This window comes from Lichenostomus cassidix, chromosome 9 (genome assembly GCF_008360975.1).
Source record: "Lichenostomus cassidix isolate B80296 chromosome 9, HeHo_3.0, whole genome shotgun sequence".
NCBI lineage: Eukaryota > Metazoa > Chordata > Aves > Passeriformes > Meliphagidae > Lichenostomus > Lichenostomus cassidix.
Window position 1 is genome coordinate 22369976 of NC_139490.1, and position 23578 is coordinate 22393553.

General features: G+C 46.0%; 1 protein-coding gene across 4 annotated transcripts; it reads left to right on the plus strand.

Annotated features, from left to right (window-relative positions):
* Positions 1–1789: 1789 nt before the first annotated feature.
* Positions 1790–21966, plus strand: UBE2G2 (ubiquitin conjugating enzyme E2 G2). 4 transcript variants are annotated; one of them, XM_085069867.1, is made up of 6 exons: positions 1790–1945; positions 7347–7382; positions 7468–7513; positions 12807–12925; positions 16616–16821; positions 18609–21966. In XM_085069867.1, the coding sequence occupies exons 1-6, from the start codon at positions 1903–1905 to the stop codon at positions 18636–18638; spliced, it is 480 nt and encodes a 159-aa protein (XP_084925993.1). In that variant the 5' UTR covers positions 1790–1902; the 3' UTR covers positions 18639–21966. The 4 variants fall into 4 exon arrangements, with proteins under 4 accessions (XP_084925993.1, XP_084925992.1, XP_084925994.1 ...); XM_085069866.1 differs by having other exon boundaries at positions 1799–1945; positions 16616–16756; XM_085069868.1 differs by lacking the exon at positions 1790–1945 and adding an exon at positions 1999–2169 and having other exon boundaries at positions 16616–16756.
* Positions 21967–23578: the final 1612 nt, after the last annotated feature.

Here is a 23578-nt window from a genome sequence, read left to right on the forward strand (position 1 = left end):
CATGTGTTGGGACACAGTGTTCATTCCCGGCTCTGGTTGGCCTTGCCCCTCTGTTTTAACTCAAATTATGTAAATCATTCAGTGTATTTTCATGCCAGTTACATTGAATGTAAAAGTTTCCTTTTAAGATGTGTCCAAGAGAAGGAACAGAGACACTGGTTTTAAGTTTTTAGCTTGTCTTGCAAATTCAGTCAATCCCTTGGGCAGCTTGGCACTCTTGACATGGGGCTGGAACATGATGCTATGCTTAGAGTTTAAATACTTCAGGCTTTCATGTGTTTTTCATATTACGATAAAGTCACCCAAAATACACTTTTTTAATGCAGAAATGAGATTTTTTTTTTGTCCTGCACTATTGCAGAACTGGAGGTAGCAGTGCATTTGGTCCAAAAACTTAATGCTTGTGATAGAGTAGCTGTGGCATTTTGTTGTGCAAGCTTATAAAAATCCCATCACTGAAATTCCAGCTGTTTGCTGAGGGCTGGGCAGCATCTGTCCCTTTCTCCTGCTCCCTTATCTTCAACTCTCTCTGTGGGTACTGGAAGTCTGTAGCCTCAGATTTCTTTTTATTACTTCTTTTTGGAAGCTAAGCTTGGAAAATGAGCGGGGGAGAAAATGCCTTTTAATGTCACCAAACTGCAGAAGAGCTAGTAAGTGAGGAGAGACGTTTAGGTGTCTTCAAAATAATAATAATTACCTGCTCTCCAGCCCTGCTGAGGTTTAACCATTTCTGTTAAACAGGCTCCGTGAAGCTGTTCCAGAGGAATTTTAACTCAGGCTGTCCTGCTGCTCCATGGAATCACAATCAGCCTATTCTCTTTCCATTTGTTCGCATTAGCTATGCTCCTGCCTGCTGAAATCTCGCTGGAAAGGCCCCTATTTTCCATGTTCCTGGTGAGCTGGGGTGGGATATGCCATGGATCCCATTGTCTGCTCCCTGATTTCCACATTCTGTAATTTACACAGTAAATCCCGTTTGTGCCTCGGGCTCCTGTCTCTGTGGCCCATCCTGGCAGGAAAGGCAGTGTGAGGGGCTGCTCCAGGCAATCCGAAGGATTTACTGCATTAAACCAGCTATAATTTTTGGAAAATAGCTACACTCAATTTTTTATTGGACTAAAATGTGCTTGCATCAGCACTGGTGAATCAGATGATATTAAAGTGCAATAGTCTCCCTTCAGTCTTGGAATTCTGAGTGTTGTCCTTATCTCTCGCTAATGTGCTTTGGTTTCTTTCTACTTTGTTATTCCACCAAAGCAAAACCAGAAGCATTAGTACATTCAAAATACCAAACTTCTATAAACTTCTCATCCATTAATCATCTCTCAAACATGTACATTACAAAAAATGCTCCTGAGATCCATCTAACCGTTATTTCCACCTGAAATAAACGGGAATTCTAAGTGTCGACAGCTTTTCAGAACTGAATACTAACACCACAGTTCGCAAGTGATGTGGTCACGTCTCTATTTAACACGTCGTCTCTAAGGAACCAGATGAGTCGGTTGCCTGCTAAAACATAGCAGATGAGTGGCAGAGTCTGGGGTGGGACTCAGCAGCAACAATTCACGTGGCAGTACACGCTTCCAGTCAGATTTCAATGCAGCAAATCCCCGGTACGAACCGCACAACCCCCGCTCCGTGGGGCACCTTGCCGCACAACACAGCATTTTGCGTGTTCTCCTCTCTCCTCCCACCAGCGGAGCAGCTGCAGTGTTCCCGTCGTTTCCCCAGGATCGCCGCCGGGAGCGGGAATTCCCGGAGCCATCCCGCCGGGCGTGCCGACTGGAGGACCGGCCGCTACCATAGAGGAGAACCGGCGGGATAGAGCGCCGCCCTCCGCCCCCTGCCAGCCGGCGGCCGCTCTGGCCGCTCACCCGGAAGCGGCGGCGGGGCCGCGCCATGGCGGGGACGGCGCTGAAGCGGCTCATGGCCGAGTACAAGCGTGAGTCGCGCTCCCCTGGGCCCCCCGCGCCGCCTGCCCGGCGGGATCCCTCCCAAAGCCCGGGAGGCCCGCGGGCCGGGCGGGGCGGTGATGGCCGCGGGCTCCCTCCCGGCGCTCGGGCGGCTCCCCGTGCCCGCCGGCCGCTGGTTCTCCCCTCGCGGGCTGCAGGGCCCTCTGTGCGTCCGTGCAGAGCCCCCGGGGCGGCGGTGAGGGTCACCGAGCGGGTACGGGACACCGCCGGCCCTGAGGGGGCTGTGGGAAGGGGTCACCGAGGGGAGGGTGGAGTGCGGGTGACACCGCTGGCGTTCCGTGGCTCCGAGAGCTTAGTCAGCGGGGAGGCTGAGAACCCTGGGCAAGTGGCCAGTTATTTTAATGCTTTGCCCTGTCAAGTTTTCCAGATGGAGCAGAATACCAGAATGGAAATCTCTGTTGCAGAGCTCTGTTACATCAAAGATAATTAGAGATGTTTGTCAGGACAGATACCTTCTGTTTGTGCCCATCCCTGGCAGTGTCCCAGGCCAGGTTGGGTGGGGTTTGGAGCAACCTGGGCTAGTGGAAGGTGTCCCTGTCCATGGCAGGGGGTGGAACGAGATGAGCTGTAAGGTCCCTGCCTACGCAAACAAGTCTGTAATTCTGTGAAGTCCTTAATGGAAGCAAAGTGGTTAGTTAGAGGATTTAAGCTCGAATTTAGTAATCAAGAATGCAGACTTGTTTGTTTAAAAACCAGTGTGAGATGTGACTGCAGGAGTTGGCAAGCAGTGATCCTCACTAGTCCCACCACAGGCAGCAGAGACCAGCTGCAGGGGGTGGGTCCCCCATCTTTTGGGATGGATCATCTGCTCCCTGGTGAGCTTGAGAGGTGTCCAGAGGTGCCGTTTGTTGGCAAGAAATATTTGTTTGTTTATGTAGGTGTTTTTGGGCTTTGATGTTCTGGCTTTTATTTACAGCAGGGAAGTAGGATGGAGAAGTGTTTGGTGGGGATGGAGGGAGCTGCACTGTAAGGACTGGCCATCTCCTCCAGGGAAGGTCACTTACTGTGCTCCCCAGGCTGTCCAGGGAAGGGGAGTTGTTTCTCTGTGTCATCATTTAGTGGAAGACTCCAGCTGGTGTAAAAGAGAGTATTTATAGACACACTTCCTGCCAACACTGTGCCTATTCTGAGGCTGCTCTGCAGAGCACAGGTCTCTAGGCTGAGATGTCACGCAGGTGTTTGTGGGGCCAGAGCCTCCCAGCCAGTGCTGCTGCCACTGACAGCTGGGGGTGGTGAGGGAGCCCTGTGGCTGTGTGGGTAAAGCTTGTGCTGACAGCGTGTGTCCTAGAAATCTGCATTTTCCCCTTGTAATCCAGAAGCAGTGACCTGAAAAACAGCCACAGAAAGACTTGGCTCTGCTTCTGGCCTCTCGTATCAATCCCCTAAGCCTCAAAAAGCATTTTTGATCCTTTTTTGATCCTTTGTTGTTGAGGATCTCAGAGAGCTTACTGGAGTGTCTTGTATGAATGAAATCTTTAGGAAAAATGATACTAAATGACATCAGAAAGATTATGACTTAATGCCACAGGCAGACATGAGGGGAATCTTCTCTGCCTGGTTTCCCAGGGTAACACTAGTCATGAACTGAGATAACGTTTTGTCTGCGATCTGCCTTTACAAACACTTTCCCATGTCCAATAAAACACAGTATTGTGAAAAGTGAATGTAACTTGCAGTGGCTAATTGCACAGTGCTTTCTGGAAGCCCAAGTTGCAGCAGTGCAGTGAGTGAGACATGTTGGTGTCTGTGGATTCTGCTCTGCTGTGTGTCTGGGTTTGTTACTTTCCTTTAGCCCATCAAACCTTGCTACAAACTCCAGAATCAAGCCTGACTTAGAACCTTTCCTGAGTGTTTAAGTGAAGACTTACAGTTAGTTATAGCTCTTCCAAAGCTCTTAGCCATGTAGAGATTTTCAGCAAAAGTCATTTTGAAAAATAAAAACGGCTTCTGATTGTAGGTAATTCTGCTGCCTCTTTTTGCAGAAAAAGAGCAAGTCCTGCCTTGGGACAGGGCTGGAGTCTGAGGTTCATCTCAGTGTGAAGTTTCTTCCTCCTGATGTGTGTTGCTGGTGTGGATGTGGACACTGCAAGGCCCTGGGTGAATGTGGGCATGGAAGTGGCTTTCAGTGACCTCCTGACTGCACACCTTGGATGAAAGCTTGAATGTGTTGTGTACAAATTTGTGGACACAATCTTTATTTTTTATTTTTCCTCTTCTTTATCTCTTCCCTTTAGTCACTTTTAGTCATGACAGTGGGGGTTGCCAGTCAGTGCCTTGCTGGTGGGTGTATTTTCCTTACCAGACTTCTAATTCATTCCCTTTTTTTCTATTTCAATTTTTGTCTTTGATTTTCTCTGTTCACGTGCGCACACGTGTTTAAATCTTTATTTAAAGATTAATCATTGCCTTCTGTGAAAAATGCTTGACATGGTGAAGAGTTTCTACCTGTTGGAGCCCGAATACATTACTGCATTTTGGGAGAAGCTGTGAAATTGCAGATTTTCTTTCGTTTTGAAGAAGGAAGGGAAGGTGGCTGTGGACAGCCAGGTGATATGATTGGGTTTTTTGTCTGCATTTAGATCTTTGCTTGTTTAACTTTCTGCTGTCTCAGATTTATTATCTACTCTGCCAGAACTAGTTTGGCTAAAACTTCCCAAAAAAGTGAGATACAAAAAAGGACATTGTTTTTATTAGAGCATATGTCTTGTTAATTCTAGATGTACAATAGTATTAAGGCTTGACACAAGTCTCTCAGTAGCAGCTTATATTTGTGAGAGTTAAGAGATGGAAACCTTTTTCTATGTTTACTGTTTCTTGATGCAAGATCTTGAAGATGTATTATGCTTGCTGAAATTTCAAATCTAAAATGGGTTACTCCTGAAGAATTAAATCTCTAGAGACCCGAGAATTGTAGTGCCTGATTGTGTGCATTGTATTTCCTTCTGGGTACAAACAGGCAACAGAGCGGTGGGTTGTAATGCCAGCAGGTTTCTTTGGAAGTGCCATCGGGTTGGAGATAAGAGATTTACATGAATTGTGAGATTTGGGATGTCACAGAACTAATAAACCTTCTGAAACTGGCAGTGCTTCAGTGGGTACTTCCCATCCTTACTGCTTGAGGAGACTTCCTGCTGTGTGGAGCCAGAAGAAAACTGACTGTTTTCAAGCATCTCACTCCAGATGCTGTCAGATACTGCAGTGATTGCATGCCCATAATATTTCCTGAGTCCTGGGTTTTTAATCCCCTTGGAGATACACTAAATGGCTGTAGATTTTAGGAAACATACTGTTGAACTTCTCTTCTGAGGATGATCTTTTCAGTCTCTTAAGTGCTTTAACAAGAAGGTGTGTTTTCAGTTCTCCTGAGAACCATCTCCAAGGTGTAATTGGCCCTTAATGACTCTACAAAGGGCAGTGAAATGAAAAGGAAGGCACGGATTGTGTGTGCAACAAATCTGCCCTGAGTTCTAAACAGAATCATCACACTTCTGTAGTGTCAGCTCTGTTTTAAGCTTACAGGGAAGACTTGGAAGGGACTTTTCCTGGTGTTCCCCTTTAACTCTTTCAAACTTGGTTATTTTCCTGGTTTGCTGGTTTATCCTTTTTTCCAAATTTAATGCTTGTCCTTCCACCTTTCGGAATCCATTTATAGGATGGTGCTGCTTGTGCATTTGCTCTGTAGGAATGTCACTGAAAATCCAGAATAAAACTCCTTAACACCAGTGTAGTATTCAGAAGCAGGCATTACTTTATTCCAGCCCTGCAAGTGGAGAATTGAGCTTCTGTCCTCATGAAGACCCTTTGCTCTGTGGGCTTCGGCTGTTTCTTCCCATTGCCCCTGTTCTCCTTGGGGTGGAGTGCTGTATGACACACTCCTGTGACCTCAGGGGATAGGCAGGGACTGCTGCCAGCTTTTCCAGGAAAATCTTGGGAAACATCAGAGGGCTTTGCTTCTTAGAGAGAGCCACAAGATGGAGCAAAATGATTCCAGGAGCTCTTGTGTTTGACATCTTCCTCTTTCTGTCTAAAAAACATCCAGAAGAAAAGCTATCGGGGACACACTGTGAAGCTGGAAAAACCTGCTGTTGAACACCAGGACATTGTGGAAAACTGTAAGGCTGAGTTTCAGTCTGCTGCTGGGCTTTGGAACTTCAGAGAGGTCTGTGCCAAGGTTAGGAGCAACCTGAGCAAACAGAAGAGTTTCATGATCTCTCCTGGCAGTGCATCTGGGCATCATCTTTGAATCCTGCAGTAAAGGAGCTGTTGTAAGACAGAAATCTGTTCTGTGCACCACTACCCACAGTTTTCACCTATAGCCTAAACAGAAATTAGGTGGTGTGTCTCATTTATTGGTTTGTGACTTCACATGTTCTCTGGGTCGCTGTTCCTGCTTGTTTTCCTGCGTGGGAATGTGTGTGGAAGTTCTTGTGGCTGCATTCTGTGTTCCACTGGTGTTCCAGAGGCCATTGGTTAGAAAACACTGTGCTGGAGAAGCAGCTGGGAGTGTCACCTCCTGCCACCAGATCCAGTGGCTGCCCCATGGCTCACTCAGAGCACTGGGGCTGGTGTTGAGCCCCCAGGACTGCTGGCCCATTGGTTGCCTGTTTGCAGCTGAACTGTGCTTCAGCTGTTGCCTCCCTGCAGAACATCAGAAACTCGAAGCTGATGGTCATTCCACTAGATAGGAGGAAATATGGTTGTTATTTTTTCAGCACATGGTGCACTGGGCTTCACCAACTTGAAATAAGGGGCTGATGCCAAAGGTTATTTCACAAATTTTCGATTGTATCAGTTTCCTAGAGAAAGTGAGGATTGATACATCCAAACTTGCAGTGTGCAGCCATGGCTGTTTTATTGCTGCTTCTTTTCCAGGCCATGCAGGGGGAGTTGGATTGAGTTTAGGGAACAGAGCTGCTTGTCAAATCTCTCATGTGTCTCCTTCTCCTGTTTTTGTGTTGTTTTGGGTTTTGCACTGAGGTGCATCAAACCCGAATGGGTGCAGAGAGCTTACAGGAGTACAAGCTTCAGGCTGTTATGGTATCCAGCAGATACCACAGAGGTGCAAGAAAAGAGTGTTTCCCAGGCTTTGTGAAAAGAGTTTTTGTCTTCCTTCTCAGGTTTCAATTATTGCCTCTGTGAAGACGGGGAATTTGATGAGTGGTCTTTTCCAGCCTAAACAATTCTGTGATTCCAGGACTAGTTCTAGCAGCCTGAAGAACCCCAAAGTGCCAAATAATTTTGTCCAGAAGACTGTCCTGCATTAAGCAATGGTGGTGGGGCCCCTGTGCTAAGCCATGGCCACTCAAACACCCCCAGAAATGCTTGGGCTTGCAGATCACCTCAATCTTCCTTGTGTTTTTGTTTTTGCAGAGCTGACCCTGAACCCACCAGAGGGGATTGTGGCAGGTGAGGAGCCAAGCAGGGTTTGTGCACTCTGGAGCTGTAACCTTGCTTCAGGTAGCACTGAGCATTGTTCTGTTTTATTTCACAGGTCCCATGAATGAAGAGAACTTCTTCGAGTGGGAAGCCCTGATCATGTGAGTTAATACTGTTTGGTGTCTGAAATTAGCAGCTGCTGGGATTAGCTTCTAGGAGAGCAAGGATGTTAAAAAGTACTATCAGTTCTGTATGACATTAGCATTGGCCTACCTTAGGCTGGGAACTCCTCTGATCCAAACAGGGAGTTATATTTGGACTTTAAACAGGGTGACAGAGGCAGCATTGGTGATGTGTACAACTTGTTATGAGAACTTTTTGTACAGGTGTCATAATAATAAGCTTGCAAATTTGTCAGGAATCCTCATTTGGGCTCCCTTGGATGTATGTTACATTTACAAAGCTGTAGGAAACAAACAGTTACTTGTAGATGAGATGGACCTGTTGGAACATTGCCTAACTGCAAATGCAGGACAGGTTTTAAGTGGAGTAAAATACACAGATTATTAGTGACAGGAGAAAAAAAAATCAATGTCTAAAATTAGTTTACTCACTGTTCAAATTTTTTCTAGAAAAGTTGAAAGGTTTTGTTTAGAAAAAGTATTGAAATTTAAATAAAAATTGTTTTGAACTTCTTTACACTTCATGAATCAGTTGGTGTTTTCAAGAATTGGATGCAGTGGTTTTGTGTGGAAAGAGATTCACTCTTCTGTTGGTGAATAGCTCTGATCATGACCTGCTGTGTTTTGGGGGTGATGAAGACTCCTTTACAAAGCTGTTTACTCTCTCCTCTGCTCACCAGCTGATGGATGTGGTTGTTGGTAGCAAAATTTGCCATGAAAAGACAAAATCTTTTTGCCCAGCATCTTACAAGTTGTCTTTTCTCTTGCTTGTGCTCTTGCTCATGCTGTACCTTCCTTGGGAACTTTGAGTACATGGAATAACTGGTGATTTTCACAAAATAAAGTTTCAAAATGGTAGAGGAGAGGAAAAAAAGACGTTTGTCACTCACATCTGACAATTTATGCAAATACTGCACAATTAAAAGGTGAAGAAGCTCCAAACTGGTAAGTCCATCTTGAAGCTGGTGGTCTGTTGTTAGATGCTGGCTCTGTATTTGAGGATTCCGTTGGTAAGAATTGGTGATTTCCTTTCCTTCAGCCAGGGCTGAGTTGTCCCAGAGGAGCCTGGGGACAGCAGACAGTGGCTGTGGCCCCACTTGCTCGGTGCCTGCTGTGATCTGGGCAGGCTCTCCCTGCAACCACCAGTGCTGACTGGCGAGATTCTCATCTGGCGTGGGTGGCAGAGCTTTCCTAGCTTGGTTTGCTTGGAATGTGTTGTCTAGGGATGGAAAACAAGATTTCTGTCTCTTGGGCTCAGGCATGCAACCAATACAAAAGCATGGTAAGCTGTAGTGAATTCCCTATTCCACACAAGCCGGCTGTGTGGGTGATTCTGCTGCACGCCAAGCGAGAGCCTCCGAGTTATTTTAGACCTTGGTAAGTGGAGGTTTGGATTACCACTGCTTGTTTGCTCATTGATGGGAAGAGTTGGCAAGTGCCTCTGCTTATGTACAGTGATTTCTGCTGGGATAACAGGTTGTGCTTCCTGGTAGCTCAGTTCCCTGAAAATAAGAACTTAGCATGGAAATAGGTTGTTTTGTTTCCTGACACCAAAGATTTTGGCTGCAGGGTCTTGTGCTTTCTGTGAGAGGCATAGTCAGCACATGTGCTTTGTAATGGGCCAGATTTCGGGTCAGGCAGCTGTGATTGCTGGGAGGGTGGAAATCCCAGAGGGTTTAATGCTCTTCTTGGAGTACAGAAGGAAGTTCCTGCCTGTTGGTACTTTCTCATAGCAGAGGTTGTGTGGCTGAGTAGAGCTTTCATGAGGGACACTCAGAAGTACTTCTGAATTGCCTAGAAAATGCCTTTTCTGATGTTTCCCATCACATCCCTAAAGAGCAGAGGAGCTGCTTGCAGACTTGAAAGCCCTTTAAAGTGCTGAGTGTTGAGCTTCAGGTCTTTGTCAGCGTAAAATGAGAGGCGGAGGTGCTTTAATTTGGGTTTCTGTATTGTGTGTGTGTCATAATAAAGTTATATTTTAAGATCTGCTCAATTTTGAAGCTGTGATACAATAGAAACATGTTTACCCTGAACACATTTGGTTACTTTCATCTCTTTACAAACCTTGTTAGTAGCAGTGTTTGCAATACTTTTGGAAAGCAAGTTACATGACTTGTTTGTGTTTGTCTGTGGAGATCTCCTCCAGTGTTTTGTAATCTCACATGTGCTGTGTGAGATTCAGGGAATGAGGTGTGTAGATGAGAAAATGAGAGTAAAGCTGCCTTCAAATTTTTAGACAGAGAAGTGCAAAAGGTAAGTAACATAATTGTGAAAAGAACAAAATACTTTTTTTCCTTCACCCAATTTGTATAAAGCTAGAGCACATACAATGACACATAACTTTAAAAAAAAGAGAGATCTAAGAGTGAAAAGACATCTCTCATTTATCAGGTCAGAGGTAGGCTGGGTAATGTTACACAGATTGATGTAAGAGCTTGGCTTGGAGATAAAATAATGTGTTTTTAAATAATGGAAATAATAATTTGTATTTCCAGTGTTCTTGCCCGCAGCAGCGATGCTGAAGGAATGTGAAACATATAAATGTTAAGGCTGTATTGGCATGTCTAAAGGAGAGAACAGATCTTACACTCCCAAAATAAGGGTGATAGACACAGAACTGAAAATACCCCATGGAAACCTTTCTGAAGAGCGGAGGTGGGGAGTATTTTTGAAAGCCAGATCTTTGCAACATAATTTCAGGAGAGATTACCTTATGTTGCTCTATTCCTTAGCACTGCGTGAGGTCCTTCAGGCTATGTTATGTTCATGAATTTCACATTTCAAGGCCAAATTTTGCCCTCTTTGGTTGGCGTGAACAAGTGTGTGTTGCTATTAAAGTTTATCCCCAAAAGACACACAAGCACGCGATGGTTAAGAACTTTATTAGCCTAAAGATTTCTTGAAAACTAAACAGTATAAATTGAAGTCAACTTATCACAAAGCTGTCTAGAAAGGTAATTAGATCTATAATTAGGCTTATGACTTTTGTTTCCATTCCCCTTTTGGGCATCTGATGACTGTGAGGTTTGGTCTTTTTCCAGCATCTTTTTACAAATAAGCCATTTGCAAATATACGTGAAGCTGTGATTATAGAATTAGAGTCACAGAATCATTAAAGTTGGAAAAGACCTCTAAGACCATTGAATCCAACCATTCCCCAAGCACTGCCAAATCCACCACTAAACATGTCCCCAGGTGCCACATCCATGTGTTTTCTGAATGTTTTCAGGGACAGTGACTCCACCACTGCCGTGTGCCAAGGCTGAAGGGAAGAAAAGGCTGAAGGCCTTTCAGGGAAGAATTTCTTCCCAATATCCAACCTAAACCTCCCCTGGTGCAACTTGAGGCCATTTCTGCTTGACCTGTCCCTCCTTCTCTGGGACTAGAGCCTGACCTCCACCTGGCTCCACCCTCCTGTCAGGGAGTTGTAGCAGAAGGTCCCCTCTGAGCTGCCTTTCTCCAAACTAAACAACTCCCATTAGCTGTCCTCGTCAAGGTACTTCTCTCTCCTATTTGGCTGATACCCACCACTCTTTTCTGCCCTTTGTCTGAGTACCAGCCAGCTCTTGGAGGTCAGAGCTTCTCATTTTCATGTTTTGTCTTCTGTCAGCTTTGGAATGGCTGCAGAGCAACGGGGTGATTGCAGAAGCTGCCATGCTCTTACCTCCCTGGCCCTACCAATGTCCTTTTTGAGCTAAAAGTGAGGCTGTCAAGTTCAAATGCTGAGTGTTTTGTAGTTGCAAATGCTGTCTTGGATTAACTTGAATAATTTCTTTGAAGTTGATCCTGGCAGCGCTGAGTGGCTAAAACAAAAGCATTTTGCTCACATAATACAGAGCCTAAAATGGAGTATGTTGGGTTGAGTGTATTTGACAGAAGAGCCCTTAAGGCTGTGGGTTTGCTCTCAAAACAGAACATAGACACCCACCAGCTTTTCAATGCCTGTATGTACATACTCTCAGAAGTTCAACAATAAGCCTTTAAAATGCAGCTGGAATTAAAATGGTCATGAAAAAATGCATTCAGTTTACTCTCAGATGTGAATTGAATCCTGACTAAATTTAGGGAAAAGGCCAGAAGGAGAACAAAGTGGTTGAGATGGTTTAGCTTTCATTCTTGCAGAATGTTGATGCATTTCTCTTACCTTACCTGCCAGTGTTAATATTCATGTTTCAATCACATAGTTCCTGTGTTTATCTACCAGCCAAGTCTTTTGAATCCCAAAGTTTGAGAGAGTAAGTCTTCTAGGGCTTTAGGATTTGCTGCTCTCCAGTTTTACTGTTCTTTCTGGCATGGAGAATGTGGATTGGGAGGAAAAGGCATGAATATATTCCTGAACCTTATTTCCCAGACAGTGGAACCTTTGTTTGCAGGGCTTTTTACTAAATACATGAGGTTTCCTTGGCTACGATTTTCAGTGCTGAAGCTTTTTTCGTCATTTTTCCAATCAAGGGAAATCATGTTTGTTTTACAACTTCCAGATGGTTCATCAAGTATGAATAAATCATAGCTAATAAACTTGTTTTTTCCTCACTTTCCACAAGTGTTTTATGTAGACAGGGTAAAATAGTTGGCTTTATGTTCTCAACTCGATTGCACTTTGAACTAGATTCTGAACACAATAAGGAAATGTTTCTACAAGAACCCTGACGAAGCCATTTGTTCTCCACCTGCACTTGAGGGAGGGCAAACTCAATACCTGAAGTCTGTAAAGACACATCATTGTCCTTCATCTCATCTGACAATGATGATCTCTGAGCTGTGTTTTTATTTTTACAAACCTTTGCTGTGTTTTCTGCTTCAGACAGCGATAAGTGTTTGTGTGGTTGTGCTCGATACTGGCAGTTGGGATCTCTGTGGGATTTATAAATTAATTTTGAGCTCCAGCATTTGACATCTCTGTCTTGTAGAGCATAACAGTATCTTCAAAGGCACAGGAGTCCCACACCTGCCTCTGCTTTCTCTTGACGTGCAGACACTCAAATCCTGGAACATGCCTTGGAGCCAGATACTCCAATTATATCCAGACACACCCTGCTAATTAAACAGTGTTGTGACCTTCCTAGTAATTTAGTGTGCAAGCTTTGATTTCCCCTTTGCCTCCCAAGCCTCATATTTGGATTTAACTTTATGAGGTGTGGGGTAAGAGCACCTTAACTCTTTGTTGCCTGGAGAAGATGATATAACCCAAGCATCGCACGTCTCATTAGACAAGAATTTTGGTGAAAGAGCTGTTTAAAACTTTGGTGAATAACATTTTTTCTGTTTCCAGGGGTCCTGAAGACACCTGTTTCGAGTATGGGGTTTTCCCTGCTATCCTGAGCTTTCCACTCGACTACCCATTGAGTCCTCCGAAGATGAGGTTCACGTGTGAGATGTTCCATCCCAACAGTGAGTCTGATGCAGCAAGATGCACGGGGGAGTGGGATGCTTGTGCAGCTTAGAAAGAAACTTTTGCAGCAGGAGAGCTGGCATCCTTCCCAAGGGTGGTTCTCCCCCTTTCCAACCTCGAGCATGCACTACAAGCATTCAGCTGTCCAGCAGTTTTGTTCTCTCTTAGGGTCCTTTTCTCATTATCATGTAATTCCTCATCAACTTTTTACTCATAAACAATCCTATAAGGATTCCCGCATATTCCATGCCTTTAAATCTTCTGTACAGGATGTAAGACTTAGTGAATCAATACAGGCTGTTTCCAGTCACAGAATCGTAAAATATGCTGTTTGGAGCTACCATAAGGATCATGGTGTTCAACTCCTGGCCCTGTGCAGGACACCCCAAGAATCCCACCATGTGCCTGGGAGTGTTGTCTGAGCACACCTTGAACCCAGTCTTGCTCTATGGCTCATATTTAGGTATTTTGGTGTTATTTTAATGAGTGAAAAGGCGTTCATGGGTGCAGCTTTATTAGGCAGCATGGCTTTTGCCACATGAAATTACAGGTTTGTGTAACATTTCTGAGGGGATCTCTCTGAAATACAGAGTTCTCTGTCCAAATAGACAATGCATTTGCAGGTGATTAATATTAAGACTTTGCTGGCCTTTGCTCTGCAATACTGATTGGGTTGTACTCCATGAGCACAGAGATCTTTTCCAACATTAGTGAATCTATGATGGTGACAATATTATCTGAAGATTTTTCGATAGGAGTAACTGCAGAGACAAGTTTGAGCTTTGGACATGAAAAAATCTTAAAGCCCCTGTTTGCAGGACCACTACTTTCTGGAATCAGCCTTGGCATTCTGTGTGAAGTCATTGCTGTTGACATCTGCTGACACAACATGGAGTGTGCAAAGGTTGTTTTTTGCTACCCAGGTTTGAAGGGCTGGATCTGTGTTCAGGCTGTCAGGTCTCTGAATTTCGAGAGCAGGAAAAGGCTAATGCTGCACTCCTGCCTAGTGCTTCCTCTCCAGCTGACATTCCTGCACTTGGAAAACACAGGTCATAATCTTAGCTGGGAATTGATTTATTTCATCCTATATTCAAGGAATTTTGCAATTCCTTGAAGTTTCTCTGTTATTCCCTTCTGGAAGCACCACTCATGCAGGTTCTTGCCATTTAATCCACAATTTTCCTGTGGAAGACACACCTGCATGTCACAGCATAGAACTGTGTGGACATGCCCAGGGCAGTGTGGCATCATCTTTGGAGCTCTGATGGCCACAGCAGGGCAGCATTTGGCACTTGGAAGCAGTGTAGCCATGTCAGCACCTTGCTCCAGCTGGACTAATTCACCCAAACTTCTTGCCAGGACTGGTCTGTGTGAGCAGATCCATGTCCCTGCAGCTCCAGCTGTGGCCTTGGCTTGAGGTTCACTGCTCACAGCTGTGTTGTGTGCAGCACTGCCAGGAGGAGTGGGGTGTGGAGAAGCACAAACTGCCTGGCTCTTGTGTTGGAGAGTGGCTTTACACATAGATGTTTCTTCCATGGGATAATTCGAACGTACTGGTCAGCTCAGCTCTTTAAAGTCCTGTGACTTGGAGTCTTCCTAATCTGAAGTTGAGATCACCTGAAGTAGAAACTTGAATTTTTCTTCTTGGCTGGGGTTATGGTGGGCTGGCTGTACTCAGAAAGGCTGCAAAAGGGGGGTGTCTGGGATGTGCTTTTTCTGTTTATTCCTCCCCTTGTGAGAAATAGCAAGGAAAATGTTGAAAAAATCTGGTGTGTTCCCTCACCTTTGCAGTTTATGTTATGTGAAGGGCGAATTGAGATGCTGCAGAACTGTCTTCTCTTGAATGAAAATGACCTTCTTGGATGCTCTGGCAAAAGTAACTTTGAAGTTGTGATTAGTGGCATTGCTTGCATTTGCACTGAGTGACAACGTGGGGAGATCATAGGATCAGAGGTGGTTTGGGAGGGATTGTTGGAAGGGACATTAAAACCCGTCTTGTTCTAGCCCCTGCCACAGGCAGGAACACCTTTCTCTATCCTAGGTTGCTCCAAGCCCTGTCCAACCTGGCCTTGGACACTTCCAGGGATCCAAGGGCAGACACAGCTTCTCTGGGCATCCTGTGCCAGGGCCTCCCCACCCTCACAGGGAACAATTTCTTCCCACAGTCCCGTCTAACCCTGCCCTTTGGCAGTGTGCAGCCATTGTCCCTTGTCCCCACTCCCTCTCCAGCTCTCCTGGAGGCCCTTTAGGCACTGGAAGGGGCTCTAAAGTCTCCCTGGGGCCTTCTCTTCTCCAGGCTGAACACTCCCAGCTCTCCCAGCCTGTTTGCAGAGCATCTCTCTGTGGCCTCCTTTGGCCTCGTTCCAACAGCTCCACGTCCCTAGACTGGGGGCCCCACAGCTGGCCAGAGGTAGGTCTCACCTGAACAGAGGGGGAGAAGATCCATACATCTTCCTGGAATCAGCCTTTGATGTCTTGACTGTGCCTCTGTATTGCAGCTGTTTTGAATGAGGCACTGCACAGAAACAGGAGACTCACTCACCAGGGAAATACCTTCTACCAGTGGGTTCCTGGCTTGCAAGAAGTGCTGATTCAGCACCTGCTGTTTTCACCTCTTCCAGCTATGGTTAGACCAGCTCCAGTCCCCAGCCTGGGGCTGCAGGAAGGGCTGTAAATAAAAGTCGTCCGCAGTGCTTACACGCTTGGGCAGACAGAGCTGGGTGCATGGAAGGAACTGGAAATGAGCACAGCTGCTTCCAGCAGTCATTCTCTCTTTGTGTTGTCTTGCTTTCCTGGCAATGGCACCGATTTGGTCACCTGAGGAATAGAAGGCCTGAAGTTATTGCGCTAAAGTTGTCGTTCCTCTGGAGGCTGCAGAGTTAGGCCATGTTTCTAGAGCAGTATTTTCTCTTTGTGTTGCCTCTTCAACCTTAGTTTGGTTTCGTAACCAAGTCAGTAGAGTCCTGTTTCTGTGAAGGCAACTTGTACTGTTGCAGACATTGCTTATGCTAAAGGTGGGAGGGGAAGCACCTGGATCCTTAATTTGTAGGTTTCCTTGTTTCCAGGTGCTTCAATGCAGCTGAGCTTTAAGCAAAATGAAAAAAAAAAAAAAAGCAGTGGGAATTCTTCTAGTTGCACCTCAATAATGTTCAAAATAAGATCTGTGCTACTGTTCCTAGTATATTTAACATAACACTTTCTTTTTTCTCATGTTCATAACATATCATAACGCTTTTCCCTCCTTTGTTTAATTCTTTTCATGGTCACAGTCCAGTGGAGGATTCCAATGTGCATTCAGTGCATTCATTTCCATTTAAGTAGGACTGGTTACCTGCTTGGAGTTGTGTCTGTGCATAAATCCTTGCCTTACTCCACCAGGCTGCATCTTTTTTCTGATTTAATAATGAGTAACAGACTCAATCAGTGACAGACTCAATTTTTCCCATTGAGTCTGTCACTGATTATTAAATGACACAAGTGCTCCTAGCAGGTTTCTGTTGGGGAAGGAGTTTATTAGATTTTCTTAAAGAAGATTTTTCCTGAATTTTTGTCCTTCAGATTTTGTGTCCTCTTGCCTAAAGAGGAAATTTAAACCTGGATTTAGTTTTAGTCATAGAAAAGCCAAGTCTCAAGACTGATGCTGAGCATTTCCACTGAGTAACAACCAATCTTCTGTACCTTTTGTGCAGTTTACCCAGATGGGAGAGTGTGCATCTCTATCCTTCATGCTCCTGGGGATGATCCCATGGGGTACGAGAGCAGCGCAGAGCGGTGGAGTCCTGTGCAGAGTGTGGAGAAGATCCTCCTGTCGGTTGTTAGCATGCTGGCAGGTGAGCACTGCTGTCCTGTCAGCAGCTCCTGGGTGAGCTGGAACTGCCTCTTGCTTTTTGCTTTGGTGAGTGAGCAAAGCACGTGGAAAGCTGCTCAGCAGCAACCACAGTTCTTAAAGCCCTGGTATTTATTTAGTAGTGAATCAGTGCTCTGAAAAGAGTTGGAAAAAATGCAGCTGAATGAGTAACAAGCGTTCCTGTTTTGAGGTGACTGCAAGGCTTTCCTTCCAGTTTGGTAGCAACTCAGCCATTAGCGATGGGTCAGGTGAGTCCAGAGGCTCAGCTAGTTCCTTGCTCCTGGACAAAACCTTCTTTGTATTTGCTATGCTGTCCATTTAGCTTTTAAAGGTGTGGATTACAGCCTGTGTTGGATTTGGCTTTTGGCAGAAGGGTTACCAGACCTAAGCAGTACAGTGAACTGGAGCCCATGGCCTGTGATTCAGAAGCCAGCACCCTGTTTCTCTTTGTTATTCCTAGCCTGGGAATGTGCTCCACTCTGCCATCTCTGGTTCAGAGGAAGGCTTCTTGAGAAGAGACCTGAGGTGAAAAACCTTTTGTGCAGCCTTTCAAGTAGTTTTCCCTAAATCTAACAAGGGCTGTGGATCAGCACTGTCATATACAGCTCTGAAAGATGGATCATTTTCCACACAGTGGACACAGCCACTGAACTGCCTGAAGAGGGCAGAGCCATGTGCCTTAGAAGCAGTTTTGAAGAATAAATGGGTTTAGAAGCTGCAAAGTTGGCCAAAGACCGAGCAAGAGATTGCTTTCCCTACATGGGAGTGTTTTAGCTTTGGAATAGTAACCTGCTATTGGGAAGCTGTGCAGGCAAATAGTACCCTGTGGGCTTCCCGTGGCTTCCAAGAGCTTGCTTTGTGCAACAGCCTTGCCTGGACTGATAAATGTGGGAGTCACCTGGTGTCATTCTGTGCCTGTGCATCCTGTTTTCCATGGCTTTTGGAGAAATTAGGCTAAAACACCAGTGGTCAGCTTCTTTCAGGGTACTGGAAATCTCTCAGCCCTGGCTCTGCAGGCAGTGTGAACCCAAGTTTACCAGATTGGGTGAGCTACACATCTGCTGGTTTTTAAGGTGGACTATCAGCATGATGTTGAGAAGGATAGGAGCCCAAAATACCTGCCATGAACTGGACCAGGGTGGGTGTGGACTAGTGTGGCAGGGGAAATGAGCAGAGTTAGTGCCTTATGGAATCAGTGGGCACACATCCTGCTGTGTGCTGCCCACAGACCTGATAAATCCTGGGTTTCAATTTACCTCCATACAAAATGGGGAGCCCCTGGGACTCCAGCACTTCATGTGCTTTGTAAAGCATTCTGAAATCCTTGGATGAAAGATGTTGCAGAAATGAAAGCATATTCTATGGGTTTCCTTGGTTTGTTTTGTTGGTTTTTAATAGAACAAGCCATCCCAATGAGTGACAGCCTGTTTGGGTGGCCTGGTTGGAGGGGCTTTGTGTCTGGGAAGCTGGAGAACAAGAAAAAGATTGTTCTTCAGGGAGAAACATGCAGTTTTAAAAGCCCTTGACAGCGCTGGGGGTGCTACATTGTGTTGGCCATGTGCATGGTGGGGCTCCACTGCTGAAAGCACCAAAAGAGGAAATCCTGCTCCTGTGCCACTTGCTACTTGCCTAAACTCGACCTTGTTGTGATATCCTTTTTCTTGTGGTCAGTTAAATCAGAGCCTTTTGGGAATCCAGGAGCTGTTATTGGATTTGCTTTAGTGGTGTTTCTGTAATCCCAAGGAGGAGAAGTGTTATCAAAGCCTTGGGGAAGTGGCACTCTTGAAGAAGCAAGAAGCTCCATTGCCCACTTACCTTTGTCTTTCTTGTTTCAGAGCCAAATGATGAAAGTGGAGCCAATGTAGATGCCTCCAAGATGTGGCGGGAAGACAGAGAACAATTTAACAAAATTGCCAAGCAGATTGTGCAGAAGTCACTCGGACTTTAAGCTCACAGAGAGACTGAAGTGTTTTGTATTTCTCTCCACCTGGAAACGAGCAGTGCTCCGTGCTGGTACCAAAAAGGAAAACTTCGTTAAACTATTGGCCTAGTTCTTATAATTCGTTATTTATTTACCATCTCTTTTATTCCATTGCTCCAGAGAAGCCTCTAGTTCACTCACTAAATTGTTTGGAAAAGGGATTTAATGGTAGACAAAAATACAGAGACAATGCTGTTTCAAAGGCTGCTGGTTGCTACCTCACTTTGTGGTGTGGAAAGACTTGGAGACTTGGAGACTTGGCAATCTGCAGCCCTCCCTCACCCATCTGCTGTTGGAGAGCAGTGCTGGTTTGGATCATCTGCGGGAAGAATTAGTTGTGTTTTTATAGGTAGCATTGCATCTGGAGCAGCAGTAGACAGGAAATACTCTCTCCATTCTATGATACTTGTTGGTTAAGGGCAGCATTTGCAGTCAGATCTGATTGGAAGAGTATAGTTAGCAGGAGAGGCTATAAAGCAGGATTATAGTCAGTGTTAGCAAAGAGAGGAACTTTAGGGAGTGAGCTGTGAGGACTGGCTGGGGGTCTGGAATGGGCTGGTGTTCCTGTGTAACACTGTGAGTTTGTACTGAGCCTTTGAATCAGTGTTGGCTTGGCAGAAATCCCAAGAGCTGCTTTATTACTCCTTGAAGACACTCAGTTGTAAACTTTACACTCAGAGACACAAGGTGTAAAGGCTGGATTGTTGAACACTTTGGTCCAAGTTCACCTGGGCAAGGTAGGTCATTAGCAGTTGGAAACACCAGTGAGGAAAAGTCTGCTCTGCTGGGCATGTTAATAGCTCTGCAAGAATATCAACTCACTGTGGTGACAAGTGAGTGTTGAGAGGATTTGGCACTGCTTTGCTTTTACAGCCCAGGTCACCCATTTTGAGACGAATGAGCCAAGATTAGCATGATGGACTTGTTAAAATTCCCTGTGACACTCTACACGGAGTGCTCTTGTGTATGAAATAGGAGCCAGAGGAGACAGGCTGTTTGCTCGAGGATGGTACGACGCGTGCTTTGGACTGCAGTGTTGTAGCCACTGTGAAGGGTGCAGGAAATACCAGCTGGTCACTTCCTAAAACTGCTGAGGGGCCTCTGCTGACCTTTCTGCTTTGCAAGCCAATCTCATGTGTAGGTCCAGACTTCTCCAATTTACGACAAGCAATAACATGCCCGTTGATAGCACACGGAATCCAATTTTGCTGGCAGCTTTAAACAGGCTAGATTTGACAAGGGCTGGTTTGTTATTTTTTACTGTGAAGCGTGTGACGTGGAAGGAGTCACACCATGGGGAAAGCTTTACAGAGGTGATGGTGTGCATGTGAGTGGTACAACTTGTCAGCGTTTCTGTCTTGCTGTCTGTGCTGCAGATCGCCCTTCGCCATCGCTCTGCACCTCTCAAGAGTTGTATTGCTACAACCTGCTGATTTTACCTCCTTGTAGAAGTAATTGTGGCTTTGATGTAAGGGTGGGAGTGGGACTGGACATAGCTTGGGAGCAGAGGTGATGAAATAGTGTTGTACCTAACTAGTATTTCAAGGCATACAGGAAAATGTAGCACTTTATGCAAACTGGGAGTGTTTTTTGAATTGGCGTAGAGGGAGGATTGCTCATGGGAGTACTGCAGCCACCTTTAGGAACAATGCTGGAGAGCTGCGAGAGCCACTGCAGAAACACAGGACAAAAGTGGGGTTTGCTTAAGTGCAGAGTGTTTTATTCATATGTGTTTGCTCATTATCTTCATTTTATGGTGGGATTTAGTCTGTATACTGAAAATAAAGTGATTATATTTTCTCCTTTCATAGTTTTACACAAATGTATCGCAGTGGGTGTTGTATATGGGTAACCACCCAGCCAAGAGACTTCATTCTAACCCAGTTAAAACATGGGATACTTCAGGAGGAGTGGAAGAGCTGACATGGTTGCATGGACTTTCCAGGCAAGTGTCTTGTCTCTAAAGCTGGCAGTGGCTGGGTTATTAAAAAAAAAATGTAGAATCTGATGGTAGGCAGGTGTGGTGTAGTTTGCTCTTTACAAACATTGTTATATCCATGTGTCTGGCCTGGGAAGTTCTTGGTAACATACAACAGGTGAATTCATTCAGGATGTGCTGATATCAGCCCTTGGATTTGAGGAGGATACTTAGATTATGGTAGAATCACTGAACAGTTTGGATGGGAAGGGACCTTAAAGGCCATCTAGTTGCAATTCTATGCCATAGACAGGGACACCTTCCACTCAACCAGGTTTCTCAGATGTCCAGTTCCTGCTCAGAATTTCCATAGTCCTCAAATTTCTGTTCAGAAATAAAAATCCTTTCTAAGTGGCTGACATGCAGTGGGCTTGCTGATGGGGGTTTGAAGCCACCCAGTGATCATAGCTATCTTGCAGTCTTGAAGGTGACAAAATGCAGGCAGAAGTTTACCTCAGAGGATGAAAGCTTGGTGTTGAGGTGAGAACTGTCCTATTTGGTGCCTGTTTACTCAGCTGAAGCCAGTGATGAGCCTTTGTGTTCATCAAAAGAAATTAATTGTTCATTGTGTTCATTTAGGAAGAAATTCTTCCCTGTGAGGGAGGTGAGGCCCTGGCACAGGCTGCACAGAGCAGCTGTGGCTGCTCCATCTCTGGCAGTGCCCAAGGCCAGGCTGGATGGGACTTGGAGCAATCTGGGATAGAGGAAGGTGTCCCTGCTCATGGCAGGGGGTGGAGTGGGGTGAACTTTAAGGTCACTTTCAACCCAAACCATTTTGGGATTCTGTGGAAGGTTTAAAGGTGGCAGTGTGATTCAGGCAGATTCCCTGTTTCTACTTGCAGGAAAGAACTAATAATTATTCTGCAACAAACTGAATCCTTGCATAAAACAGGAGGATTCAGCTCACATGGTGGAGGTGTGTGGGCTGCTGCTGTGACTGGCTGAGAGGGTCTCGTGGGTCAGGCACCTTGTTGCAGGTGGGAAACACCTGAAAGTTAAAGCTTGTAAAACTGCCATGTGGCTCCTGGGATAGACTTCCCTAAAGACTTAATTGTGTCCCTTCCTGAATGAGCACTCATGTTGGCAGGATGTGCAGTGCTGGGCAGTAGCAATGTTTTTCTGAGCAGTTGTCTTTTTTCAGCTGAAACACTTATTATAAAACATGTTCTTTGGGGAGTGTCAAAGCTCTACAGGTGTTATGCATGTAGGTGAAGTATTAAAGATTTTTTTTAAATCCTTTTCTCTGGATTATATTTGCTTTAGGCTTTTATATTAAAAGAAGAATCCCAACCAAACCCTTCAACAAAGCTGTAAAAATGCAAGCAACGTCCTCTTTAAAGCCTTTGTATATACACACATCCACACACGCTCACTGTTGTTTTTCCTTGGCAGAGGGGCTGTGTCAGAACACACACAGTGGGCTGTGAGACAACCATTAACTGGGTTGGTGTGCCTTTGAAAGTGTGAGAGGCATTGGAGCCACATGAAACGGCTGCAGCTTGGGGGCAGAGCCAGCCCTGGGCTCCCTGCCAGCTTTTTTTTGGCCTTTCTGGAGCGATATCTTGAATAGAAGGTGGTGAGCTACAATTGGGATGGATGCAACAAGGAAGCTCTGCACCTTGGGAAGGTCCTTGCTGTCCTGAAGTTGTGTCTTGGTGAGGATGCTCTGCGTGTGACAATGGAAAGGAGAAGCAGCACAGACCTGAAAAGTCCATCCCCAGTGCCCGCCATGCTGCTGATCCTGGGGTTGTCTAGGATATGGGATTGGTGCAGCTTTTAGCTCTAGAAGGGAGCTTGAAGTAGCAGCCTCCCTTGTCCTGTGTTGTGGGGCTGAGCTGGGGCAGGGGCAGGGATGGAGGTTGAGCATGAGGTTCTCACAGTGCCCTGGCAAGAAGCAGCACAGGTCACATGTCTGATGTGGCTTTTCTTTAAAATTTCCCTGACTCAGGGGAAGAAGGAAATCCCTGCCCTTCAGGAAGCTCAGAGGCTGGAGGAGTGTGAGGGAAGGGATGCTGGGGGTCTTGCTGCCAGCTGGAGGCAGGGTTGGGATAGCACAGGAAGGGGAAGGTGCAGGAATCTGGAGAATTCATCTAGCTGAGGGCCCGAGCTGACAGCCCTAGTGAGGGCTTCTGGTGCCTCTGTCCTGCTGCCACGTGCCACCCAATGTCTTGGGCATCAAAAGTGCTGTGCCAGGCTCCCTGGGGCTGCAGGGATGAAACCCATCACTCAGGAGGGATTTGTTCAAGCCACTTAACATTTGGTGATCCTTGGTGCTCTCATGGCCCCACGGGAGCATGGGATGGCTGGGAGATCTGTGCCTTCCCCATGACTCCAGCCCTGGTGATCTTCCCACCTACCCCTGCCTGCTCTGATGGCTCTTCTCCCAGGGCAGGCAGTGCAAGAGCCCCAGGAGAACCAGCCAGATGGCTTTTGAAGGTGGCTCCCTGCCCCGAGATGGGACTGGGCAGCAGGTGAGATGATGGGGTATGTTAATACATAATTCATGGCAGTGGCACAGCCTGTGGGTTATTACAGGGGAGCTGCCTGTGTGAGCTCCAGAGGAATTTGGGAGTGGGTCTGGCTGGTCGTGTCCCTGAAGGGCATGGGGGGAGATGAACCAAGTCCTGGCCTGAGTCCCCTTCCTCTGTGTGTGGGGCATCCTGAGTGGGGGATGAGGCTGTGGCTCTGTCCCAGCTCTGACCAGAGCCAGGTGTCCCTGGCTGGAGGGACTGCAGGGGGTGGCCAGGAAGGGGACAGGGCTCACTGAGGAGTGAAGGCAAACATCCCCACTGTAGCCACCCCTCTGGGGGCTGCAGGGTGGCAAGAGAGGTGGGTTCAAAGCAGCA